This window comes from Temnothorax curvispinosus, unplaced genomic scaffold (assembly GCF_003070985.1).
Source record: "Temnothorax curvispinosus isolate PA1 unplaced genomic scaffold, ASM307098v1 QBEX01000049.1, whole genome shotgun sequence".
In the NCBI taxonomy this organism is placed as follows: Eukaryota; Metazoa; Arthropoda; class Insecta; order Hymenoptera; family Formicidae; genus Temnothorax; species Temnothorax curvispinosus.
In genome coordinates this window covers 47,873-71,264 of record NW_020209829.1, presented here as the reverse complement: position 1 = coordinate 71,264, position 23,392 = coordinate 47,873, and the positions used below count along the sequence as shown (strand labels likewise).

Below are 23,392 nucleotides of genomic sequence, written 5' to 3'. Positions count from 1 at the left end.
ACTTTAGAAATAAAATTTTTGGAGTTTTCAGCAAAGATTTTGTTTAGCATTATTTTTTTTAAATTTTCGACTTTTAATATCAAACATTTCGATGACTGATTACCAAATTTTGTGCTACGATAATTGCTACTTCTTATTAACTTTTATGATCAAGTTCTTATAACTTGTATTATAATTTCTTTTCGTAATAAATGAGGACCTTCCGATGACAGAATATTACTATGTTTGTAGGTCATTTTGAAAAACAATGTAATATCTCGCAAATTCTAGACATTCCTTAACTAGACCGCGTATTGGAATGGAAACTTTAATAAAGATTTATTGTCAAGTTTATGAAAGTTTATTGAGGAAAAATATGTTTAATATAACAATCTTTCTCGCTCTCACTCTTCTTCTCTTCGTCTCCACTTTTTAAAAGATAAATTCAAAGCATTGCAAAAAAATAATATACTATCTCTACAAAATCGTTCATCGCATTAATTACAAACACAATTAAAATAATCGAGTTTAATTAATAAACAATGTTCTGATATTATTTTAACGATATTGAAAAAGAAAAAAGTTTTCCTGCAGTAAAATTATTGTCAATATTCCTTTCAAAACATATCATTTGCTTAAAGAGAATTTTACTTGAAAATTTAGAAAAATCAATAGTCATGCTTTATCTATATTTCTATATTGTATATTTCTCCGCAACAATTTTCTAAAGTTTCAAATGCGATTTTCTCAAACTCTATTTTGTGACCTAAAACCAGACAAATCCTCAATTTAAATGCATTCAGAAATCTCCAAAATAATCTACAATAATTGTTCGTGAAGCAATGCGAGACTGCGAACAATTGCGACAAATTAGAGAGTTGTACATATCGGAAGCGAATATTACGACGCAACGGGTAGAATTCAGATTAAAAATAAAGAGAGTTTATGTGTTGAAACCCTCTATTACACTTGCAAATCAAGATTCAATGAAAATTTAAAAAGTGGCGACGATATGACTTGCCGCGATATATGCGATAAATTTATATAGCAAATATAATATGCATGAGGGACATACGTCGATAGAAATATAATAAACGTATGTTATATAAATATAATATGCATTATATCATAATATTAAATTATCAATATAATTAATATTGTAGTTAAATATAAAAAAGATATTTAAAAATATAATAGAATAGGTGAGCACACACAATAATTAAATATGAACATGGCAATATATTTCAAGACTAAAGTAATTAATTAAATCTTGAATAATATTTTAAAAGTAATATTATAGATAATGTTAAAAAATAAAACTCACGCAATACCAATAAATCAATATATAGTTTAACAATAACTTTAAAAAAGTTAAACAACAGCTTTATACATCTAGTAAGTCAGGAAAATATTTATACGTTTGTATATAAAACATTTTGAGTAAAATATATCATGAAAAAGAATATATGTATAATATGTGTAAATATTTCTTGATACAGACGTAATATTGTTATCAAGTGTCATATTTTGTGAAACGAAGTTTAGATAATGCACGAGTGTTAGACTGGTCTTCTAATCATCTCCTACGAGTTGCTAATTACTGATAAAGCTGCGATAGAAATGCATTGTGCAAGTTACAGCACATCGCACAGTAACCCATGTTGTACAGTTAATTGCAACAGGCAAGCGATCTGCATTCTATCGAACGCTAGTGTGGGAAATTTCGATACATTTATACCTGTCTGTGGTATAATATAGAGCCCGTTTCAAAATTGACGAAAATTTGAATTACCAGTTGTATGAATTAATATGATACATTAATTAATAATACATCAATAATCTATATATAAATATCTTTACGAGTGCAAACTTTTATTATAATTTAAAGAGATACTTTATTTCTTGCATCCGCCATATTAGGTCCATATCATTTTAGACTTTTGACATCACTTTCGTATTCAGCAATACACAATTACATTAGAATTTAAAAATATTTTATTTTTTTGTATCCGCTATTTTGAACTTTTGATCTTTTTTTCATATTCAGTAACCCCAACAACTTTTAAAAGTAATGAAATTTTATATCTTCATATTTTTGAATAAGTCAAACGATGTTAAATAGATAAATAGTAAACGAGTACTTTATATTTGATTTTACATTAACTTTAGTTCCATACATTTTAGCCATCTATTTCAGTTTTTGAAATGTCATCTGTAATTTTTTTTGCAAATAATTCATATTTCTAACTTGCACAGTAAGCTGACAATCTAATTATATGACGCAAGTTTAATTACCGATCGTATCGCGGTGACGATCGATCCTTACATTACGCTTAACCACCTGTGGTTATAATACACATCTTCGGTATAACCGATACAATGTATGCAAGTATAATAATGCTATTCGATGAAACTAATCTGAAGTTATGACAACAAATTATTATAATTTCTTTCAAGTATCGATCTCAAAAACACACTAAACTTTTGTTTACATTCTTTCGTATTACATTCAAATCTTCTGGGCATCTTCTTTTGAGTTTTAATTAGTAAGTTTTGAAGAAATTTTATTATCCGTATCAGTTACTGTGTTAATTAATATATTTTAGAATCGTGTATTTTATTTATTTCGCACTCAATCTCTACAGTTAATAAAATATTTTGTTCTGCTATATTTTATTACATTTTATTTTAGTAAAATATACTTTTCATATTTCATTACAATATTTATTCATTTATAAGTATACATTTTGCTTATATTTTATCATATTTTTACTAATTTATTATCTTCTTATCAACTAGAAAATTGGATCAAAGATATTTTAAATACAAGCGTTAAGTAACCCTACATGTGTTAATGTATTTTATTATTTAATTTGTTTACTTATTATTTATTATATATACTTTACATTTCTTTTCTCTCAAAGAAGATTAAATATGCATTAATTGATTCTTTTAGATTATCCGTAAATTATTAACCCTTAAATGCCCTCTGGGGTCCAGCGGACCCCAGACTCTTTACAATGATATATTTTCAAATGTTCTTGCCAGAAATGGAGCTCATGCTCCCAGTTGAGTGATTGATCTACCCGTTTGTACACTTAACAGTACTCAGTTTACTTAATTTTTTAATGTGGAAATTGAAATTTTAACAATATAAGCATTTTATTCTCTTTTCTAAGCCTTGAACAACATTGAAAACATAACTAAAGATCAAAAAATCAATGAGTAAGGAGACATTTTTTATGCTGGGGTCTTTTAGACCCCTCATGTCATTTACGAGATTCTTGAGAGGTGTGGCATTTAAGGGTTAATTTACTTTTTCTTGAAATTTATCGTTATGTCACGATTTTGTGATATTTTTCAAACATCTCTTAATTTCCTTTAAAGGTAAAAATCTTTCTTTCTTTGACCATTAAAGGAATGAGATTGTCGATAAGCCCATCAATTAAATTATTCCGAAGACCATGCATAAAATAATAAAATCGCATAATGAATTCAAATAATTTCGTTCTCTCTTTAATAATTAATTTTACTCAATTAATTGCCTAATTTAAAAAGAGAAAGATATGTCACTCACTCTGTCTGATTATCCTCAAAAGTCAGCGTTCCTTCAGTATGCACGTATTGCTTGCCGGGTTTTGCAGTGCCTTCCTCAGTACGATAAGGGATAATCACGCGACCGCGGGCTCCACTATAGCGTACTACCCGCAGAGGATGCTGACCTACGCTCTCCACTAGCTCTACATCTCTCTCGGGAAACCCGAAAATGCCGCTATGATCGTCATCCAGGATCATTACCGTCGCCAGGCTCGGCGAGACAAGCATTGCTGGCTGCGACACATTACTGAGCCTAAAAATAAAAGAGATATCCACATTAATTCGAGAAAAATTAAACTGACATTTCAACAACAGAAATCACTTCTGTGAATTCAGGACAGTGGCACAATAAAAATAAATTATCGCTATAAATTATCATATATTTTTAGAACAAACATATGTCAATTTATATAAGCATTATTTATTAATTATTTTTGTAATGACTAGTATAAATAGCTTTCACGAATGTTCTTTCGTTCTTTCAAATCGACATTTGACTACATAACTCCTAATTTGCTGATCGACAAATCCTTTATTTTCTATCTAAAAATACCATTCAGTAGAATACTTTAATCAAGTTCGCAGATAAGCTGGTCTATAATTTCGACGTTGAACTCGCCTTTCAAAGGAGCATACATCCAAGATTTTATTTTTATCCGTTGATCTCCTTTGATGTCGTTCCTGAGATATATTTTCTCTTACTTATTTCTTACTATTATTTAAAGCCTTATATTCTCCCAATTATATGCATAATATAACAAGTATAATTTTGTTATTAATAATTATTTTATTTTTACTATGTATATTATGTTATATTTACTTGATCTTAGATCTGTGCTATTGATTAACTTGTATTTAATTTGTATTATGTTTTTATATATATTTTCTTTGTATCTAAATAAATATAGAGAAATAAAACATTTTTAAAATAATGTTATAATGTCTCGTACAACATAATAAAATGAAATGACAGACGATATCGCTCTGTTACTTTTCATCATTACGACAGTTCGAGTACATGCGAGACAATAAGCTATTAGTGACAACTAAATATCTAGTCTTTAGATTTCTTTCAGAATTATGACAAAGATTACTATATAGGTCACAATAATTCTCTCCTCGACCTATATTGCTGATAATAATCAGTGCAACTCTTTATTACCGTAATTGACGCAGAAATGTACAATGCGATTTAACTTCTCCGTATATTTTCTCCGATTTTCCTTAGCCGAATTATCAAGTACGTTTATCAGCACACGTTTTACTTATAGATTTAATTGCGCGTGCACGTGTGGTTTCCGCGCGACCCCGTGATGCAATCTGGCATGCGACGTAAAGTTGCAAATAACAGAAATAATCGGGTCATCTGGCTATATCGACACGAACCTGTAATTTTCAATCGTAGCGTGAAATAAAAGGATCTATTCGTTCTAGTTACCTTATTACATTTTAAAAAAGATATATGTATTCCCAAGCTTTCAAGGAAAGAGAAACGCGAAAAGACCAATCAAAGAAGAAAGAAGAGAAAAGAAATGAAATATGGAGAAACTGCAAGAAACAGATTTAAAATCAACATATAGCGCGCGATACTAATTCATGTATCATCTAAAATGCATCTCTGTGGCACAAAACCGTTCTACCGCGATTTCTTTCATGTGCCTATATATATAAGCACGCTGCTTTAATCTGAGGACTACCCACGTGACATGATGAAAATTTCAAGCCTTTTTCTTAGCATTCTTAGGAATTTACGAGGTTGACAATGCTAGGTAAAAGGATAGTAAAGGATGTTTAAAATGACGTTTGCACACATTAAATATTTACGAATTATACAGTACAAAAGATTTAGTTCCTGAATTTTCTAAAAACCGAATATATAATATTTTATTAGGCATAGGTCAGTAATTTAATACAATTTCCACATTTTTCTGAAAAAAAATTTGTCAAAAACATTTTTATTATTAGTTATACATAAAAATATCTGGCTAAGAGATTCAGTAGTCTGTATATAAAAAAAATATAGTACATAGTCCTAGAGTACAATTGTTTTCTCATAATGTTATCGTTATTCAATTGCAGCAATAAAAAAATTTATTAAAAACAGAATAAAAACATAGTATAAAAAGAAACAAATATGTAAAATATGTCGATGTCAAAATTAAACTATCTGTAAAATGAATTTATAAAATGTATGTGTGTATATATAATGTATAATATTATTTATCAATTCATTGTTTAATATTAATTGTTGTGCATATTATTATACATATATTTTATATGTATAAAATACACAAAATTGTGTTTGTTAATTTCAAAAAGCCATAATAATATTAAGCATATGAATTAAATAATTAAATAAATTAATTATTTTTTTTTAATTTTTAGATTTTTGAATGTATCTTTATGATATCTTCCAGATTTGTGTACTGTATAAAATGCCATTAACAACTTTAATTACATTGAAAAGAGCCACGCTAATAGCCACTTTTAAATGTCTTTCATTAAGATTCAATCAATAGCAGCTTATCTGCTGATTAAATTGCAAATGTTACTCGTTTGAAATCAATTGGATGATCGCCTTTTCACCGCTGGTCAATGATCTGTGATCGTAATACACTATATCCACCATAGATATATACTTTAAGAATCATTTAAAGAATCATTTAAAAGAAAATTGAAGTAATTGCAGCTCTTAAGTAGCACGATAATTTTACTGGATGTCTCATCGCGTTGATGACAGACTCTTTAGATAAAGTTAAATCCAATAAAAAAATATACACACACATACGTACTTCACGAATTATGAGAAAGAGGATGAGGAAATAATTGAAAATATAGGATTTATAAACCAAATTTTTAGAGAAACCAGATATGTAAATACGTCAAATTAAATAAAGCTCATCCTTTGTTTAATTTTAAGTGGGCTTTTCAATGTTCGTTAGAAAATCGAAAGTGTGTGTATGTGTGTGTGTGTATTAAAAGTGATTCAAGTGAGATATAGCTATTCAAATATTTAATAACTTCCAAAACTCCGCAGAGATGTGATATAAAACAATGAAACTTTAATAAAAGTAATATTAATAAGAGTAATATGAATAAAAGTGATATCAATAAAAAATAAAAAATAATTTAACAAAGGAAATATCACCTTGTTTATCAAAAACGGTTGATATCGAATATCCCGACATAATTCCGATAACTTCAACAATTATTTAACGCGATTTAACAATAAAAACAACAATGTAAAAAATCTCAGAACGCGATATATTTTAATTTTAAAATTATGAGTATTATTAATAGAATAAAAAATTAATTTTTGAGATGTGTCTGCCATTAAAGTTATATTATAAATTTTAAAACTGAAATTTTATTTAACATAATTTAATTTTTGCTAATTATAAGTAATACATTAAATTAATAATAATATTAAACTTTTTTTATTTTTATGTTTACACAACTCATCATATTACGTATATTAATAGTACGAGAACAACTAGCTGCAATGACATTCAATTTTATCATTTCCCTTTGCAGCGTTTAAAATACTTTCGATAACCACTCTCATATCTTATCGCAAAAATTACTATGGTACTTTCCTGTAACAATTATATTCCATCATCACAAGTTTTCGCAAAAAATGATCGTCAATTTACTAACCTGACATAAAAATGTTCATCCTCCTCGAACAATTCGTCATCGATAACGGAAAGCTGGATAGTCTTCATGGTCTCGCCGGGCTCAAAAGTCAGAGTGCCCTTGGCACTCACATAATCAGATCCGGCCTCGGCGGAGCCATCTTCCGTGTAGTAATCCACGGTGCAGGGTCTGTTGAGATCACCTCCAGCCCTGGAAACGCCCACCTCAAAGGTTCCAACGTTCTCCATCACGGTGTAATGACCAGGTTCGAAAAATACTCTCATGGCGTTGACATGTTCGATATCGATGCTCTCCGCTTCGGCTTTCTGCAACTCGGCCTTGACCTCGCTAAGGTCGCTCTGCGCTCTCTCGCTGATCTTCCTGCTGAGATTGCCCGCGCCTACCATCTTCCTCGTAGCCTGCACCCTATAAAAGGCCCTGCTCTTAGGGCCCTTGCCGAGCACTTCCTCGTGAGCCATGACCTCCAATTGCTCCAGAGGCAAAGTCGGGTACTTTTTACGCAATTCCTTCAGAGTGTTAATGTAATCTCTACGAGTTTGCTCGAACTCTCTCGCTTCGGGGGAATCGACGTCGGCTAGGCGATCGACCATGCCGTGAAGACCGTCTTGCTGAGGCTTGATCTCCAGCTCCACCCCCATCTCGGAATCCGCGGCCTCCGCCTGCACGATTACACCCCGCTTATTCATCCGGTAACCTTTGTGCAGATACTTGTAGATTAATAGCCGTCGATCAGCAACGTAAGCCGTCAATACCGTGGCTGGGAAGAAGGAGAAGGTCAGAATACCCTCCCAGATCTCGAGGACACCAGGACTGGACACCGCCAGAATAACGTAGAGCCATACGTAGGCGAAGATGCTCCAGGTAGCGGTGACGAAGAAAACGCGCAGATGTTTTATCTTCCGGGTCTCACCGTTCGGGATTACAAACACGCACAAGGAAATGATAACAAAGAGATTGTAAGCGGCGGAGCCGACGATCGTGCCCGGGCCCAGCTCTCCCGCTTGAAAGTTCTTCGCCCAAATCTCGATGATGGACAGCAGGATCTCAGGAGCACTGCTGCCGAGCGCCATTAAGGTCAGATTGGCCACCGTCTCGTTCCACACTCGCACCACGACGATCTGCGGCTCCCTCCCGTGACGGCGCACCACCAATTCCTTCTCCTTGGACGTGATCACCTCGATGGCAGCCATAAAGCGGTCGCTGATGATCGACACGCCGATAAACAGATATAACATCAGAATAAAGTACACCAGGCCTCGGAAGATGATGTCGATTAGATGCAGGTTGGTGTCCGGACGCCAGAGCGGTATCACTAGGCCCGGCTCGCAGCGCACCGAGTAGTTCCCAGACATATTGTCGAGAGTGTGTCGAGAATCGCGGAAACTTGGCGCGGTCTCTCAGCGACTTATTTGCCCCGTCTCTTCGGGGAATAAAACTCCGCTCGGAAAAATCCCGTTCTTCATTCAGACTGACGAGCGATCTTCCCGCGGCGTTCGTTATCTTGACTCGCAAATTGTTTCCGAGAGATAAAAAAATTCGAAAAATTCACTCCCTCTTCGAGGAAAGAGACAAGAAGCGAAACAGATATATATATATTTTTTTCTTTCCAGAAAAACGATCGGAGAAGGAAAGATTTATATAGACTATTTTCTCTCAATTAATACGCCAATTTTGCTCTCTATAACACTAATTAGCAAACCGATATTCACTCCTATATAAACGCGAAAAACGTAAACGAATCGGATCTTCCGCGTGCGATACAGGCGTGTTTGTTTTCGCTGGAGGAAGGGCGATGACGTTTCGGAACTTCCCCGCTTACAACTGGCGGCTTATACCATCAAGCTCCAATTTCGTACTGGCCGCGAGCTAATTTTTCCCATCAGCTTCCTCGCCAACTAATTTCGTTTTCTAATCAAAGTCTTCGACATCGTTTTCCCCGTCGCAAAATTGACCTTGGAGTATTTCTGTCCGTATTTCACTGCCCTGTCCGTTTTCTGCACTCACGCACTCCCGCCCTGCTAAACACCCTTCTCCCTTTACGCGCCCCCGCTCACACCGTCGTAGGGACAAGCCAGAACCGCACCGGACAACACTGATAATAGGTATTATCGGCGTTGGGAATCGGCTACCGATGGAACCCACCGATATTACCGCGGCAGTGAGCTCCCATCACGAAGCGGACCCTCTGACATCACGGGGTAACAGAACCGTGCCGGGCCGCGTTCGAACGAACACTGAGAGAGGCGAGAGAGAAAGAGAGGAGGCTAGAGGAGAGAGCCGGCCAGACCGAGTGGGGAGTGGTGTCTCGGGTTAGCCAGACGTAGGCCAACCCCATCCTCTACCGCTACCCTTCTCCTCGCCCTTTAGCCTTCTCCCCTCTCTCTCTCTCTCTCTCTCTCTCGCTTTCGCTCTCGCTCTCCTCGTCCGGCTGCAGTGCGCCGGCGATACTCCTATCTCGGTCTCCTCTATCGTGGCGACGGTATCGCCAACCTTGTCGCGGTAGTACTTCCGTCTTTATCCGCTTTACAGCATCGGCGGTGTCTCTCTTCTTGTCAACTTTACAGCGTGACGACCCCCCTCTCTTTCTCTTTCTCTCTTTCTCCACCCCACCGAGCCGACGTTACTCTCGTCCTCGTCTGCTCCACTAGCCGTTACCGCCGCCCTCGTCACATACTTCCATCCTCGCCTGGCTTCGTCGCGCGAGCGTTTTACCCTCTTTGTCGGACTTTACCCCGCCGACAATGCTACTCCGAACTCCGTCAGGCGGTATCTCCATTCTCATCGTTCGCGAAGAAATGCCGCCGCTTTTCGCGTATCTACGCGCATCTCCCCAGTCACGCTTCACGCGGCGTAGTATAGTATCTTGTATTCATTCGTACGCGGAGTAACGAGGATATATCTGTCTTCTTCTAGCAACCCACTCCATCTTTTTCCATCCCTCGCTTTTTCTACACCCCGTATTTATACCATTGTCCTCGTCGAACTCCAACGCTCTATCTATACCTTCTTTTCCTTCTCCCTTTTTTTCTCTCACCCCCCCCTTCTTTCTTTCACCCCTTTTCTTATCTCTCTTTCTCTTATTCTATATCAGGGGTGGCTATTGCGTGGCGGCAGATCTCCCATACAACTCTCACGATGTAATACAAAGATTTGATTTTGTATTTTACAAATGTAGACAGATCGTGTCATGTATGCGTATCTTTTCTCTTTTGTAAAGTCTGCATCTGGAAAATAGAAAAGATAGACCAAAATTAGTTTTTCTCGTGTGCATACAGAATGTTATATATATACAGAGAAAGGGGTGAAAGAGCGGGTAGGGAAGGAGAAAGGAAAGGAGGAAAAATAAGATAAAAGTAGAGTGTTAGGGTTCGACAAGGGCAGTGGCATAAATATGGAATATAGAAGACGCGATGGATAAAAAAAAAGAAAGTAAGGGGATATTGTAGAAGGATAGATATTTTTTCTATTTTTTGAATATATATGGGAATTTTCTGTATGTAGATACTTCGAACTTCTATATATATATTTGAAAAATAAAAAATATATTTTTTATTTAAAAAATGCAATATATGTAATATATGTATTTAAACTTCTGTCTGTCTTCTTCACATTCTCTATATATTCATACTGACATAATATATAAACAATTTTATGTTGAGAAAATACATATTTATTTTTAACAATTTGTAGGAATTTATAAAAAATGTGTGTGGAGGGAGAAGGGGAGAGAGAAAGAAAGAGAGTGAGTGAAAGATTCCAGTAACAAATATACATTTTTTTCAATAAAAATTATTTAAGTAATTATCAAGGATGTATCTTTTAACTTTGAATTTGTGTAACTAAGAAATCTGTACCTCTTTAATTTATTTTAATTAATTTTAAAAGTACGTATTCTTGATTAGTGATTCCAGATTCTTTGCAGCTTTTTCTGAAAATAATTGTTTTAATCCACATCCATCTTTTCCTTATGTATAAGTTTAATTTAAATGGGTTTCCTGATATCACCTTCAGTATGGGATGAGTCTCATAAATAATTTAATTTTAATTACTATTGTTCTAAATGAATCCATTCAAATTGCCTTAGCCCTTCTAAAGTCGTTATCTTCGTCGTTCTTAGATCCTTTCCATTCCTCTCTCGAACTACCCATGCATTTACTCATCCTCCCCATGTTCTCTCCCCTCGTTATACGGCTTGCATTCACTCTCCTTCATCCCCATCCTTTAAGTCAGGAACGTATGCGGAAAAACAATTTAACATATCTAAAATCGAATTTTTGCAATAATATCGATTATTAAAAACTTATACTATTAATATTTGTAAAGATAACGTAACCCTTTTTTAAACCAGTCGCGTAAATTTTAGTATAAAACATTGTGAGGGTCTACGTTAAAATCAAGAAATTAGAATTAAAATTTTGATATGTTTTCTGAAATAATCCCTCCTGCGAAGTTCCTATATGCGCTATATCGCTTTGAACTCGATCCTCGTCACATTCGGGTGTCCATCCTCTTCCCGTTCTCGTTGCACCGCGCCCTCTTCTCATACTCTACCTCGGCTCTCTCGCTACACGATTGCGCATGTGCGCCACTCGCAGGGTGCGCAAACAACACCCTGAAAGGGGTAGAAGCTAGAAGCTCACCTCGGTATTCTGCATCTAGCTAGCACGGTTAATTCCAGATCAAGTATAATAGCGAATTTATACGGACATGGAGAGTAATTGGTTATTTTTGCAATTATTTTAGCAACTAATTAATGAAATGGTCATTAATCGTATGTTATTGAAATTTATTATTAACTGTACATTTTATGTTCGTAATTTTTACTTAATGATCATAAAATGAAAGATTATTGTTTTTATTATATAAATACCTTTATTGCAAATTTTTAATTGATATTTTATAATAAAAACGTTTTTAATTTGTGTAGTGTATCATTACCATTATCATTGCCAGCTTCTATTGAAAAGTAATTCTTTTAAAATTATAAAAAATTTAATTAAATTGTGTAATATTATTAGCGAAATATTACATTGTGTGAAAATAAATTGAATATCAATCGGCAAAATCAATACAATTAATTCTATATTTTTTATTTAATAAATGCGAATCTCATAAAAAGCTATCTTTTTGATCGATTTAATAATGTATGCAATCAAAATTACATTTGCGGAATTTGTAATTACTTTCAGATTAATAATGAATGATTTTGTCATAATTGATGATGATCGCACTTTTGGTTACATTCAATATTCTGGTTTTTAATATTTACCATATACGAATATTATTATATTATATTAATATAATCTAAAAATATAATTTAAATGCAACGAAAGAACGATGTATTTGGCTAACTTTTACACGACGTAAAATGCGTAAAATGCGTTTAATCCTCTAGCACGACTTTGTAATGTGAAATGGAAGAAAAAAAGTGAAAATAGAAGATTTACCGCCTTCGTGGAAATCGTAGCGATCTCTAGAATTTGATATGCACGAGCTTATTCACTGTGCTCGTTTCTGCGTTTGCATTTATTTCACTATCGTTACACTCGAGTTTTGAAATAGTTGAAATAAAAAAACTTCAAACGATTTAAAACATTTTTAAAATAGGTAAAGAATATGCTGTGTTAAATTATTTTACAAATAAAATCTTAACTTTAGAATAATATGTTTTTAATTATTTCTTTGAAATATAAAGAACTTTGCATAAGTTAAATGTTTAATAAATGCAATTACAAAGTTGAATAAAAAAGAAAAATTTAATAAAGGACACCTAAATAAGTCTATGTATTAATAATAATGTAGGATACATAAGAATATTTATGTGGACATGACTTCATTTGCTCATACGAGTTATTATAAAACGCATTTATTTTAAAAGATATAAGCAAAATATATGCAATTACGCATGCATATTATATAATTATGTTATCTTATAGCAATACATAATGATGCAAACATTAAATGACCAAGTTTATAATAAAGCATTAGCAAAATACAATCGTAATATAATGAAATCAAATAATGTACTTTGTTTTAAGTACTTTATTTTAAGCATATAAACACTATAAAGCGACAATGATTATTATTTGATCTTAATTTGTAAAACTAAATATTTATCGTAAAAAAATCTAATTATTTATTTGTATGGTGAAAAAACAAAATTGTTTCATATATCCGCTAAATGAGTTACACAATAAAAGATAATTCGAAAAATATGCATTAGCTAAATTAAAACTGATGTACTTGTTTCATTATTTACCATGTTTTATGTGAAACATTTTTAAAACTTTCTAAAAATAGTATTTTTAATACAAATAGAGAGGATCTCTGAAAATAAGTACTATAAGGTACTATTAATATATTTCTCTTATAAGTGATAAAAAGATTTTATTATAAATTACTTTTCTTTTTTTCACCAATACGTTTTAATTTAATGTACACCGAAATACTTAATTTTTGCCTTATTTCGGATTTCTCATATTTCCACAAAACTTATTTGCAACATTTTTTAAAAATAAAACTGTTAAATGCTAAGAAAATGTATTTCCAATCATTAAGAAATCTTATCATAATTCTAACGGTAAATATTTCTTGAATTATTACCAAAAAATATTATTAGAATTATATAGAATTATCATCATTATAGTTATTGTGGTTATCATCCTCATTATCACCCTCTTCTTCGTCATTATCGCATTGACACTGTGCGCATTTATCCTCAACACGCATATTCTTCAAATGTACTCTTAAGTGTCCTGGAAGCGATCGGAAAGATTCTGCTCTCAATATTGGCATAGGGTTCTCATCAAGGTAAACATTTGTCAGCTCTTTAAGGTTAATTAATGATATGTTGTCCAGTTCGGTGAAGTTATTTCGTTCAAGATGCAGCTCTTGAATGAACAACGTGTATCCCCAGTTCATCGGAAGCTCCCTAAGTCGATTTCCGGAAAGGTCCAGATATTTCAATTTCTGAAGATTATGGAAAGCTCGGAACTGAATGGTGGTTATAGCATTGTTTGATAAATATAAATACTCCAAACTACTCAAGTAAGGACAGAAAGTGCCTGAGAGAATTGCACTGATGCGATTTTCAGACAGATCCAGAGTCCTTAGGCGAAACATCGGGCAAACATCCGGTACGGTAGCAAGTGTATTGTTAGCCAAAGAAAGAGCAGTTATGCTAATAGTATTATTAAAAGTGTTCTTGGGCACATCGGTGATCTTGTTGCCCGAGAGATCTAATATTGACAGATGTCTCGTGTCACTGAAGGCATCGGGCGATATTTCTGAGATCAGATTGTTGGCTAAAGACAGATTCTGTAATAATACAGCGTCTTTCAAGGATATGGATTTGTCTTCGCAGTCCTCAAAGCATACTTGGGTAATGGCGTTATCGTCCATAATGAGTTCCCGTAAGTTCCTAAAATTAATAGATAAAATCAAAATGAAGAAATAAATAGCGTCAACCATAACAGTAACAGTGATATTAAGAACAATGATAACAATGACAATAAGGCAATAATAACAGCAATAAAAATGACAAAACAATATAAAATTAATAACTAAAATGGTAGTGTGACAATAATAAAAATAATATCAATATTAATAACAATGATAACAAAAAATATCGATATCATTAAAAACAAAAATAAAACAATATTAACATAACCAATAATGACAATAAAAGAAATATAGCAATGTCAATTACTGCCCATTTAAAATTCTGTTTTTTATATTCTATAAAAAACAATCCATAAACATTTGTACCTGAGTTTTCCTTGTTTGACTCGATCGATCAAATTTTTCTTTAGGTGAAGATGAGTTAATGTTGCCGGAATATTTTCGAAGACGACATCACTGGAACTGATGCTGTTATTGTTCAGATATAAGTGAGTCAAGATGGGTGTAGCGAGCTGAAAAGGCACTTGGAAGTTCCCTAATTGACTATTGCACAGGTGCAGATATTTCAAATTTGAAAAAACTTCATATTCAATCAGGGTATTTGTCACGGGGTTATGAGAATCTCGGTTGTTATCGATAATTAACACCTCTAATTTTTCGTTTCCGGTCAACGACAATAGCTTTTCTTTCGGAATTTTATTTCCGGAAAGGTCCAGATACTGCAGGTTTCGCATATTGCGGAAAGCGAATGGCGAAATATCACTTATGTTATTGTCATCGAGTCTTAGATTGATGATGTCATTGCTGTTGATAAAGTCTCGACCGATTTTTTGAAGACCGACGTTAGAGAAACTGAAGATATGACTGTGACGGGGGCACACGGGCCCACGAAATATTGGTGGGACAGTTGAAGTGTAGGTGTATGGTAGACGTGTATTCCCTTCGTCGTCTTTTGGAAATAATGTATGCGTCTTGAAATCGTAAAGGGAAATTCCGTGGTTGTCCTGAGTTTTTGCTACGTATACAGTGGTGAAAACGAGAAAAATCGTAAATTTGTAGCCTAGCACCATCTAAAAAAGGAAAAAATAAACAGGCATATTAATATATTTAACAATAAGATTAAAAAACACAAACTAACATGTGTTTATAAACTACTAATAAAATTAATTTATTAATAATAAACTAGTATAAAATAAAAACAACAAATATATAAATTAAGTCGATAAAATAATAATAAGTTAACGTAATAATAAGACTGTAATAAATTTTTAAAATAAATTAAAATTTCTTAAGAACATAATACATAAAAATTGGTAATCAGTTAAATTAATATTAAGAAATGGAATGGCTTATTATTATACTGACATAAAATAAATAATAATAATTAATAAATTTGAATATGCGTGCAATGTATATGTATATATTAAATTTATATATTCATGTGTATAATATTTCGTAAAAATGCGGTTCAAAACCCCATTACAGGTTTATAATATTTATTTAAAAAAAACCTCTATAACTAATTAAATTAAATTAATATACAAATTAAATCTGTTAGAATAAATAACATTTTTCTATTTTGATAATATAAATTACCTATTCACATCTATTCATCGCTTATAATGGCTGCATTCGGAGAGCGTGCTATTAGCGCTATTGTATCATTCTATCTTTATCGCTTATTAAATGTAAAACAAGGATAGAATAAGCAAATAGCGCTAATAGCGCGCTCCCCGAATGCAGCCAATACAATATGAACACATAGAATTATATATATTAAAATAATTGTACGAGTAATAACACGAAATTTTATTGTTTTTTAAATATTTTAATTTTTTACGAGAAGGTTTCTACATGTCATTCTTCCAAAATAAGTGAAATAATATTTAATAAATTTTATGTACGATTTTTAATTCAAATATTATAAGGTAATACTTTAAAAAACAATTATTTAAATATATATGTTATAGTCAAGATAATTATTTTACAATAAATTATTTAAATATATATTTAGATACGGATTATATATTAAATAGTCAATATTATATAAACATAAACCTATTATAGATGTATTACAAAAAAAATATTTGTATGTTCTTAAGTATGTTCTAGACTTTAGTTATATGAAAGAGTAACATAATGATAATTTTGGGATAAATTCTAGTAATTTGCGGAATACTTACCATTGATGTTGGTTGTACGGTTTATTTCTTAAAGTTGTTAAACTCTTCTTAAATACTTCTCTGCACTCACGGATTAATTCACTCAAGCAGTCTAACACCTTTTGTCGCAAGCAGGCAAACTTATCTTCTTATATACCGAGGATGGTCCTCAGGGGGGTCTGTCTTCACGCAGTGCCGTCTATATGACGCATCATACCCTCCAGTTGAAATTAACGCATTTATATTGTATTAAGTTCACTTAATTAAAACAATCCTAAGCCTTTTCCTTAATTGAGATTGAGATACTATTTTATACTAAAAATACTGTATTAGAAATTGGTTTCTCATATTTTTAGTTTATTCGTTCTTTATTAATTAATTAATTTTTCATGAAGAATATTAAATATCTCTAATATCATATATGTATATATGTATATTTTAATAATTAAGAATAAAACAATATACAGGATAGTTCGAAAATTTAAAGCCTTTACTTTGTAATTGATTCTAATACACATACAAATATACATATATATAAATGTTTTTTTAGAACATGTATTGTCTTTTTTTAAACAATTATATTCTCTGTTCTCATTTTTTTATTTTTCAGATTCTGTACCTCTTTATACTTTTTATGTCTAGATATTATTTTATCTTATTTTATTTCATTTTATGTATTACAATAGAAAAATATCGAAGATGATAAAATTAATATAATGTCTACTTTTTTATCCGCGATCAAAGATTATATCGTCGTACTTTACTGAGCACGCGCGATTAAAACGTATCTTGTGTCACAGGGATAATTTCTCATGAACTCCATGCATTCTTACGGCTAGTCTTACACACTTATCATACCATGCATCATCAACGTCCAATAGCATATATAATCTGAACCATCTAAAGTTTGGTGAGAAAAGTTCTCAGAATTGCAGATCCGATAAGTGGCTTTTAACATCTAATAAGGTAAGGCATAATATATTTAAAGAGTTGGATGTATTTTATAATTAATTCATTTTGTCTTTTGTATATGAGGTCTGAAAATTTCTATCAAGATATGTAATTTTAATTAAGTAGTTTTAGTTTTTAACTAATAAAAGATTATATCATGAGTGTTCGTAGCGTTTTTTTTAGCAGCCAGAATGACTTCTATTAAAGCTAAATCCGTTCTTTTTTTAGTGGGAATTCAGCAGCATACTCAGCAGATAGCGAAGCTGTAGCGCGCTGAGTATCAACTGACAGCAGAGGTTTTCTTACTACATATCCTATTACGTCGTTGGTATAAATTATTATTTCAAATGAACGGATCAGTTAAATATACTAAATAGTTTTTATTTTTGATTTACAAAAATGATATAACAATAATTAAAATAAGTTTGAATACAATGTATTTGAAAAAAAATATGTCGGAGTTATAACTAAGAATTATGGCGTAATAAATTATTTTTACGCCTTACATGATAGACTTATAAAAATTAGAGAGATGTTATACATATATGTGGAAATGTGGAATACTAAATGCACGTTAAACAAACGCTTAATAATTAAAATAATGAAGTCGCAAAATAGTAATCAGTATAGCGTTAAAACTGAATCATATTAAACTAAGAATATGGTAATAAAATCGGGTAACGGTTCAATTTCTAAGGTTGTTATCTTAGTAAAAGTATTATTTTTTACAAATAAATGATTTAATGAAATTATTGAATATATTCCCATTTCGGAAATACTTGCAAACTGATTCGAATTTACATTTAAATATTTGAGATTTTTTAACGGTGACGCCCAGTCAGTAGGCAAATGATTTAATTGGTTTTCCGATAAATCTAAATACTCCAATTTATCCAGACCTGAAAAGGTTTCTCTTTCAAGATTATCTATTCTATTTCCTTTTAACGACAACTTATTCAAGGATGTTAAATATTTAAAGCTGTTTGGACTAATGTGTTTGATCATATTATAACATAACGACAATTCCTTGACCCACTGAACATTATTTAGAGTAGGAATATATGAAAATTTATTATAATCTAATAAAAGTACGCGTAATGCACGAAACATTTCGTAATGAACGCCAATGTCATTATTCAAATTATTTCTTGATAAATCAAGTATTTCTAAATATGGCGTATCGAAAAATGCCGCACTTAGTTTCGTGCAATTAGATAATGATAAAGTTCTTAATGTCGTAGAATTTATATTAAGTTTTTCTAAAGGATTTCCATTCAAATATAAAGTTGAAATTTCTGCTACGTTCTGTAGCATCAAATTGCGGAGATGATTGTTCTCCAAATGAAGAACGCGCAAAGATGATGGGATTTTGTAAAAAAAGTGCGGGTCTAATTCTTGCGCATTGATATTTACTAAATCTAAACGTACTAATTTTGGAAAAGACTTATTAAAACCCCATAACAAAGTGGAAATGTCGTTTCCACTTAAATCGAGATATTGTAAATTTGGTAATTTTATGTTCGTGCTATCGAATGTCATATATTTATACATATCTTCCGTTTCTTCATCGAAGGTTTCCGTTTGTGGTATTGCATTTACGTCTGATGTCGTCTGATAACTTAAGTCCAATATTTGAAGATACGGATGCTGAATTTGATTATTCTTGTAGAGATTAATACTGTTACGTGACAGATTAAAACAAGATAAATATGTCACGTAATTCAAGATGTTTTGAGGAATTTTTTTGAAAAAATTATGGTGTAAAGATACGTGACGGATTGCGTCACTTTGAATAACATTATTTTGAATATTTCGTAGATACATTTCGCTTAAATTGACAAATTCTGTATTTCCACAATTTTGTATTTTGTGGATTTCATTATCGGTAATTTTTATGTCGTGTATAGTTTCATATTCTCTAGAACGTATTGATACGGTCTTCATACTTGGCTGCTGTAAACTGTATCCAGCAAAGGACAGCGTTAATACAATCAGTATATTCGCTTTCATCTGTAAGAATATTAAAAAAATAACGTGACATTACATGAATTTAATGTACAGCACAGTAGTTTAAAAAACTATATTTTATCGTATATTTTAGAAAACTACTATACAAAGCTTTATCAGTTAGAAACTTTTGTCAGTTCAACTTTTTTTTCGTGAAAAAATAGACTGTTCGAACTATTCTTTTATACAATATCTCCATTTTTTACGTTAAATATCTTGGAAATTATGTGTTATATTAAAATTCCATTCTTGCAAATTTATTTAAAATTAAATAAGAAATGACAATTTGATTGTTTTTGCTTATAAAGATTAACTTTACTAATTATTTAAAATAAAAAATTTAATCTAGACTTACGAGAAATCTTTACTTCTCATTTTTTTATCCTATTCTTGCATTTTTTTTCAACATTAAGGGAAAAAATGTAATATAAGGAATCTTTGGTTATTATATCTATTTTACAATCAACAATGTTATTTAAAATTATCAAAATTATATACATATATATTAAAATAAATCGTACGACAGATAGATGAATCGTTCAATAGTGTCAAAAACATAAATACACTAGAAAAAAACGTCATCTTATAATAACATCAATACGAAATAAACAGTTAAGTAGAAATAAAAAGTACTGCCATACACACATTTCTTAAGCAAGTAATTATAAAATTAATGTTGAAAATCCTGAGATTGCTATAATGGGTATGTTCATTTTTAGCATAGGAAAACAGACAAAGAATGTGTATGTATTTAAAAGATTTAAAGAATTATTAAAATCACTGAAGATATTTATCATTATAAGTTAACAATGATTATTTATATACATTAACATCATATATTTTAGTATATGATGTTAACGAGACTATAATTATTGTGTTAGAAAAAGCATGATAATTATATATTGATCTCTTTATTAATTTCATATTTTATTAATTCAATTATCGTAATAAAAACTACACGACATACACAATTAATGTCATAGCAAAATATAAAATGTATCGCTTAACTATTTCCATATAAAATATACAAAGTTTATATGTATGTAAATTATTATAAAATAACGGAAATATAACATACCATTGTAATAACGTTAATTGTTTTGAAGTATAATAATTTTCTATTTCGTATGCAGGCTATTATAGCGCCTCACTCAGTCAGATGCTCTTTTCGTAAAGACTGTGCGCTTTCGTAACAGCAGCCTATATTTATACCGTCACGTAATTATTAAAAACCAGCGTCTCCTATCTCATATGCATGTTTTTATCATCCGGAAGTTCCGGGGCAGATTAAACGCAAAGTTCATCGCAGCGATATCTAACAAACGTATTAAATTATCAAATAAATAGAAATATTTTCTGTGTATGTGTATATAAACACATAATATATGTGTAATGTACAAAAATCACAAAAAGAATTATATTTGATCAAATTAATTAGAAAAGAGAAATTACATATTACAATATACTCATAAAACTATTTTGATTATAAAGAATTACCGGTTAACGAACGTCAATCGCTCAACAGATGTAGCTTAAACATTAGAATCTTCAAAGTTGACAAGAAGTTTCTCGAAATAATAAATATAATCAATTTCTTCTACGTTAAAATCCTCTACTGTACATTTTCTTCTACTCTACTCAATTCTTTTCTCTGCAAAACAAGATAGTCCTCTTACACCGTTATCCCGTTACACTGCTCTTACATTTACCACATGATCACATGAACACATGGAATGAGAAAGCGAATGTGAGAAAGAGAGAGAAAATCACGGTGCATTTTCGTTCTGTGCATGTATATGGCATACAAGTAGTAAGTAAAGGAAAATTTTAGGATATTAGAAGACGCTAATTATAATAATTAAATGCAATTATATTATTATAACTATATTCAACTTTTATTTATAATAACTATATTTTAATAAATGTTAAAATAATTATATAGTTTATATAATTATTAAATGTTTCTTCGATTAAAGTGTGTTCTTTATTTAAGATACTTTTAACTGATATATTGCAACATTATTTAAAGAATCGATAAGTGTATGTAACTAAGGAAACATATTTGTAAAAACTGAGAGAAAAATATTATAGTTGAGTGCTTTTGCCTCTGGCCTAATATGGACACACATCGATGTACACACATTATTTGAGTTTTCATATTTACTGTTGCTAAAATAAAATTACCTGAAATACAGTAACAGAGTTAATATAATAATATTAATAAGCGTACTTGACCAATTTTAATGTTTAATAATATGAAATATATTGCCTACCCTATCTTTAATGATTTTCTTCGTTATTAATGGAAGGTTTTGCTTGATCTCTGCGTGTATATCGAGTTTCCATAATTGAATTTTCATATCGATGCTTTATATGCTTCCAAAGCCTCTGTGATAAATATTAAATAAATTAATTTCATTAATTTTGACAACTTCAATAACTAGCTTTATCAACACATATATCAATGTATCAACATACCCCTTTGTTCACAGTTTCGTGTATATAATCGCAAGCCTGATCGTAAGCTCTCTCAAAGAACATCGCGCTAATCACAACGCCAAGTGTGAACGTAGAGCTCCGCTTGAATACGTAGCGATAAAATAAGCGTGCAGTGGTACGGAGCATGGTCAGAAATTATGGAAAATATTCGAGGACATGAAGTGCAATGTAGATTGAAATATTGATTGTCAAATTATTTATTCATAAATGGCTGCGTCCCGATATTATTCAGTACTAAAAATCTATATAGTGTGAGTGACGTAAAATATAGATTTTCAGTACTAGCAGTGAATAACGAAATGCGGCCAATTTATCACGTTTTCGAGAAAAAGGAACATATATTCATGTAATTGACCAAAATCATCTTAACATTAAAAGTAATCTCATTTTGAAATAAACAATAAATTTCTCTAGAAAAAATTTCTATTTTAAAAATTTACATCTACAATATTTACACATATATACATATCTATGATAATTTTAATATGACAATTTGTGAAACTTATATGAACGTATATGCTAAATAAATGGAAAAAAATATTGCTTTTAAGAGATAAAAAATATATCGTTTCGTTATTAGTTCTTAACTCTAATGCTCAACTTTTACTTTCAATCACTTTAATTTAATCTGTTCTTTCTCTCTTCTCTCTCTCTCTCTCTAAAAAAATTATTTGGAATTAGAATTAATTAAAAATGAAGGATAATTAAAACAGAAGACATTTAACACAATTTCGATGAAATTCAACTTTATAATATAATTAATCTTTTATTTCAAGAAAAAATTGGATACTTAAAACTATATAAATAAGTAAATTATTTTTACTAATTTTTTCTACTTCTAATTTAATTTTTATGTAATTGTTACTATGTATATGCCAATTTAATGATAAGTTATCATCCTGATATCCTATTTTGCTTATTTTAGTTTCTCTTTATCTACTTCTAGGAAAAGATAGCACAAGCAGTGATACAAGCAATGATAGGCTGAATCATTCTGTTCTATTTTTAATTGCATGACTTTTGACCTTGATTTGGGTTTCCATTCAATATAAACAACCAATATAAAACAACTATAATTATAGATACAAAAATAATATTGAGTAATGTAGAACAGAACGTTTTCTTTTAAGATTTTGTTC

The 23,392-nt window shown here is 31.1% G+C and overlaps 4 protein-coding genes across 5 annotated transcripts in view; all 4 read right to left on the bottom strand.

Annotated features, from left to right (window-relative positions):
• LOC112451794 (sodium/calcium exchanger 2-like) overlaps nucleotides 1-10,438 on the bottom strand; it is a 44,539-nt gene extending 34,101 nt beyond the window's left edge. The window contains exons 1-2 of one of the 2 annotated variants that reach the window (XM_025011764.1): nucleotides 7,234-10,438; nucleotides 3,557-3,829 (exon numbers count right to left, since the gene is read on the bottom strand). In XM_025011764.1, the coding sequence (XP_024867532.1) occupies nucleotides 3,557-3,829; nucleotides 7,234-8,585 (1,625 nt within the window). In that variant the 5' untranslated portion in view covers nucleotides 8,586-10,438. The remainder of the gene's footprint in view (nucleotides 1-3,556; nucleotides 3,830-7,233) is intronic. The other variant, XM_025011699.1, reaches the window with a different exon arrangement.
• Nucleotides 10,439-13,403: 2,965 nt separating this feature from the next.
• On the bottom strand, nucleotides 13,404-16,926 carry LOC112451662 (slit homolog 1 protein-like). The gene is made up of 3 exons (XM_025011475.1): nucleotides 16,818-16,926; nucleotides 15,001-15,704; nucleotides 13,404-14,653 (listed from the first exon to the last, which is right to left on the bottom strand). Exons 1-3 carry the CDS (start codon nucleotides 16,818-16,820, stop codon nucleotides 13,855-13,857), a joined length of 1,506 nt encoding a protein of 501 aa, XP_024867243.1. The 5' UTR covers nucleotides 16,821-16,926; the 3' UTR covers nucleotides 13,404-13,854.
• Nucleotides 16,927-18,171: 1,245 nt separating this feature from the next.
• On the bottom strand, nucleotides 18,172-20,942 carry LOC112451729 (protein artichoke-like). Its single transcript, XM_025011583.1, has 2 exons — nucleotides 20,833-20,942; nucleotides 18,172-19,757 (listed from the first exon to the last, which is right to left on the bottom strand). Exons 1-2 carry the CDS (start codon nucleotides 20,833-20,835, stop codon nucleotides 18,396-18,398), a joined length of 1,365 nt encoding a protein of 454 aa, XP_024867351.1. The 5' UTR covers nucleotides 20,836-20,942; the 3' UTR covers nucleotides 18,172-18,395.
• A 790-nt stretch (nucleotides 20,943-21,732) lies between these two features.
• LOC112452361 (cytochrome b-c1 complex subunit 9) lies at nucleotides 21,733-22,530 on the bottom strand. Its single transcript, XM_025012560.1, has 3 exons — nucleotides 22,233-22,530; nucleotides 22,028-22,142; nucleotides 21,733-21,938 (listed from the first exon to the last, which is right to left on the bottom strand). Exons 1-2 carry the CDS (start codon nucleotides 22,377-22,379, stop codon nucleotides 22,035-22,037), a joined length of 255 nt encoding a protein of 84 aa, XP_024868328.1. The 5' UTR covers nucleotides 22,380-22,530; the 3' UTR covers nucleotides 21,733-21,938; nucleotides 22,028-22,034.
• Nucleotides 22,531-23,392: the final 862 nt, after the last annotated feature.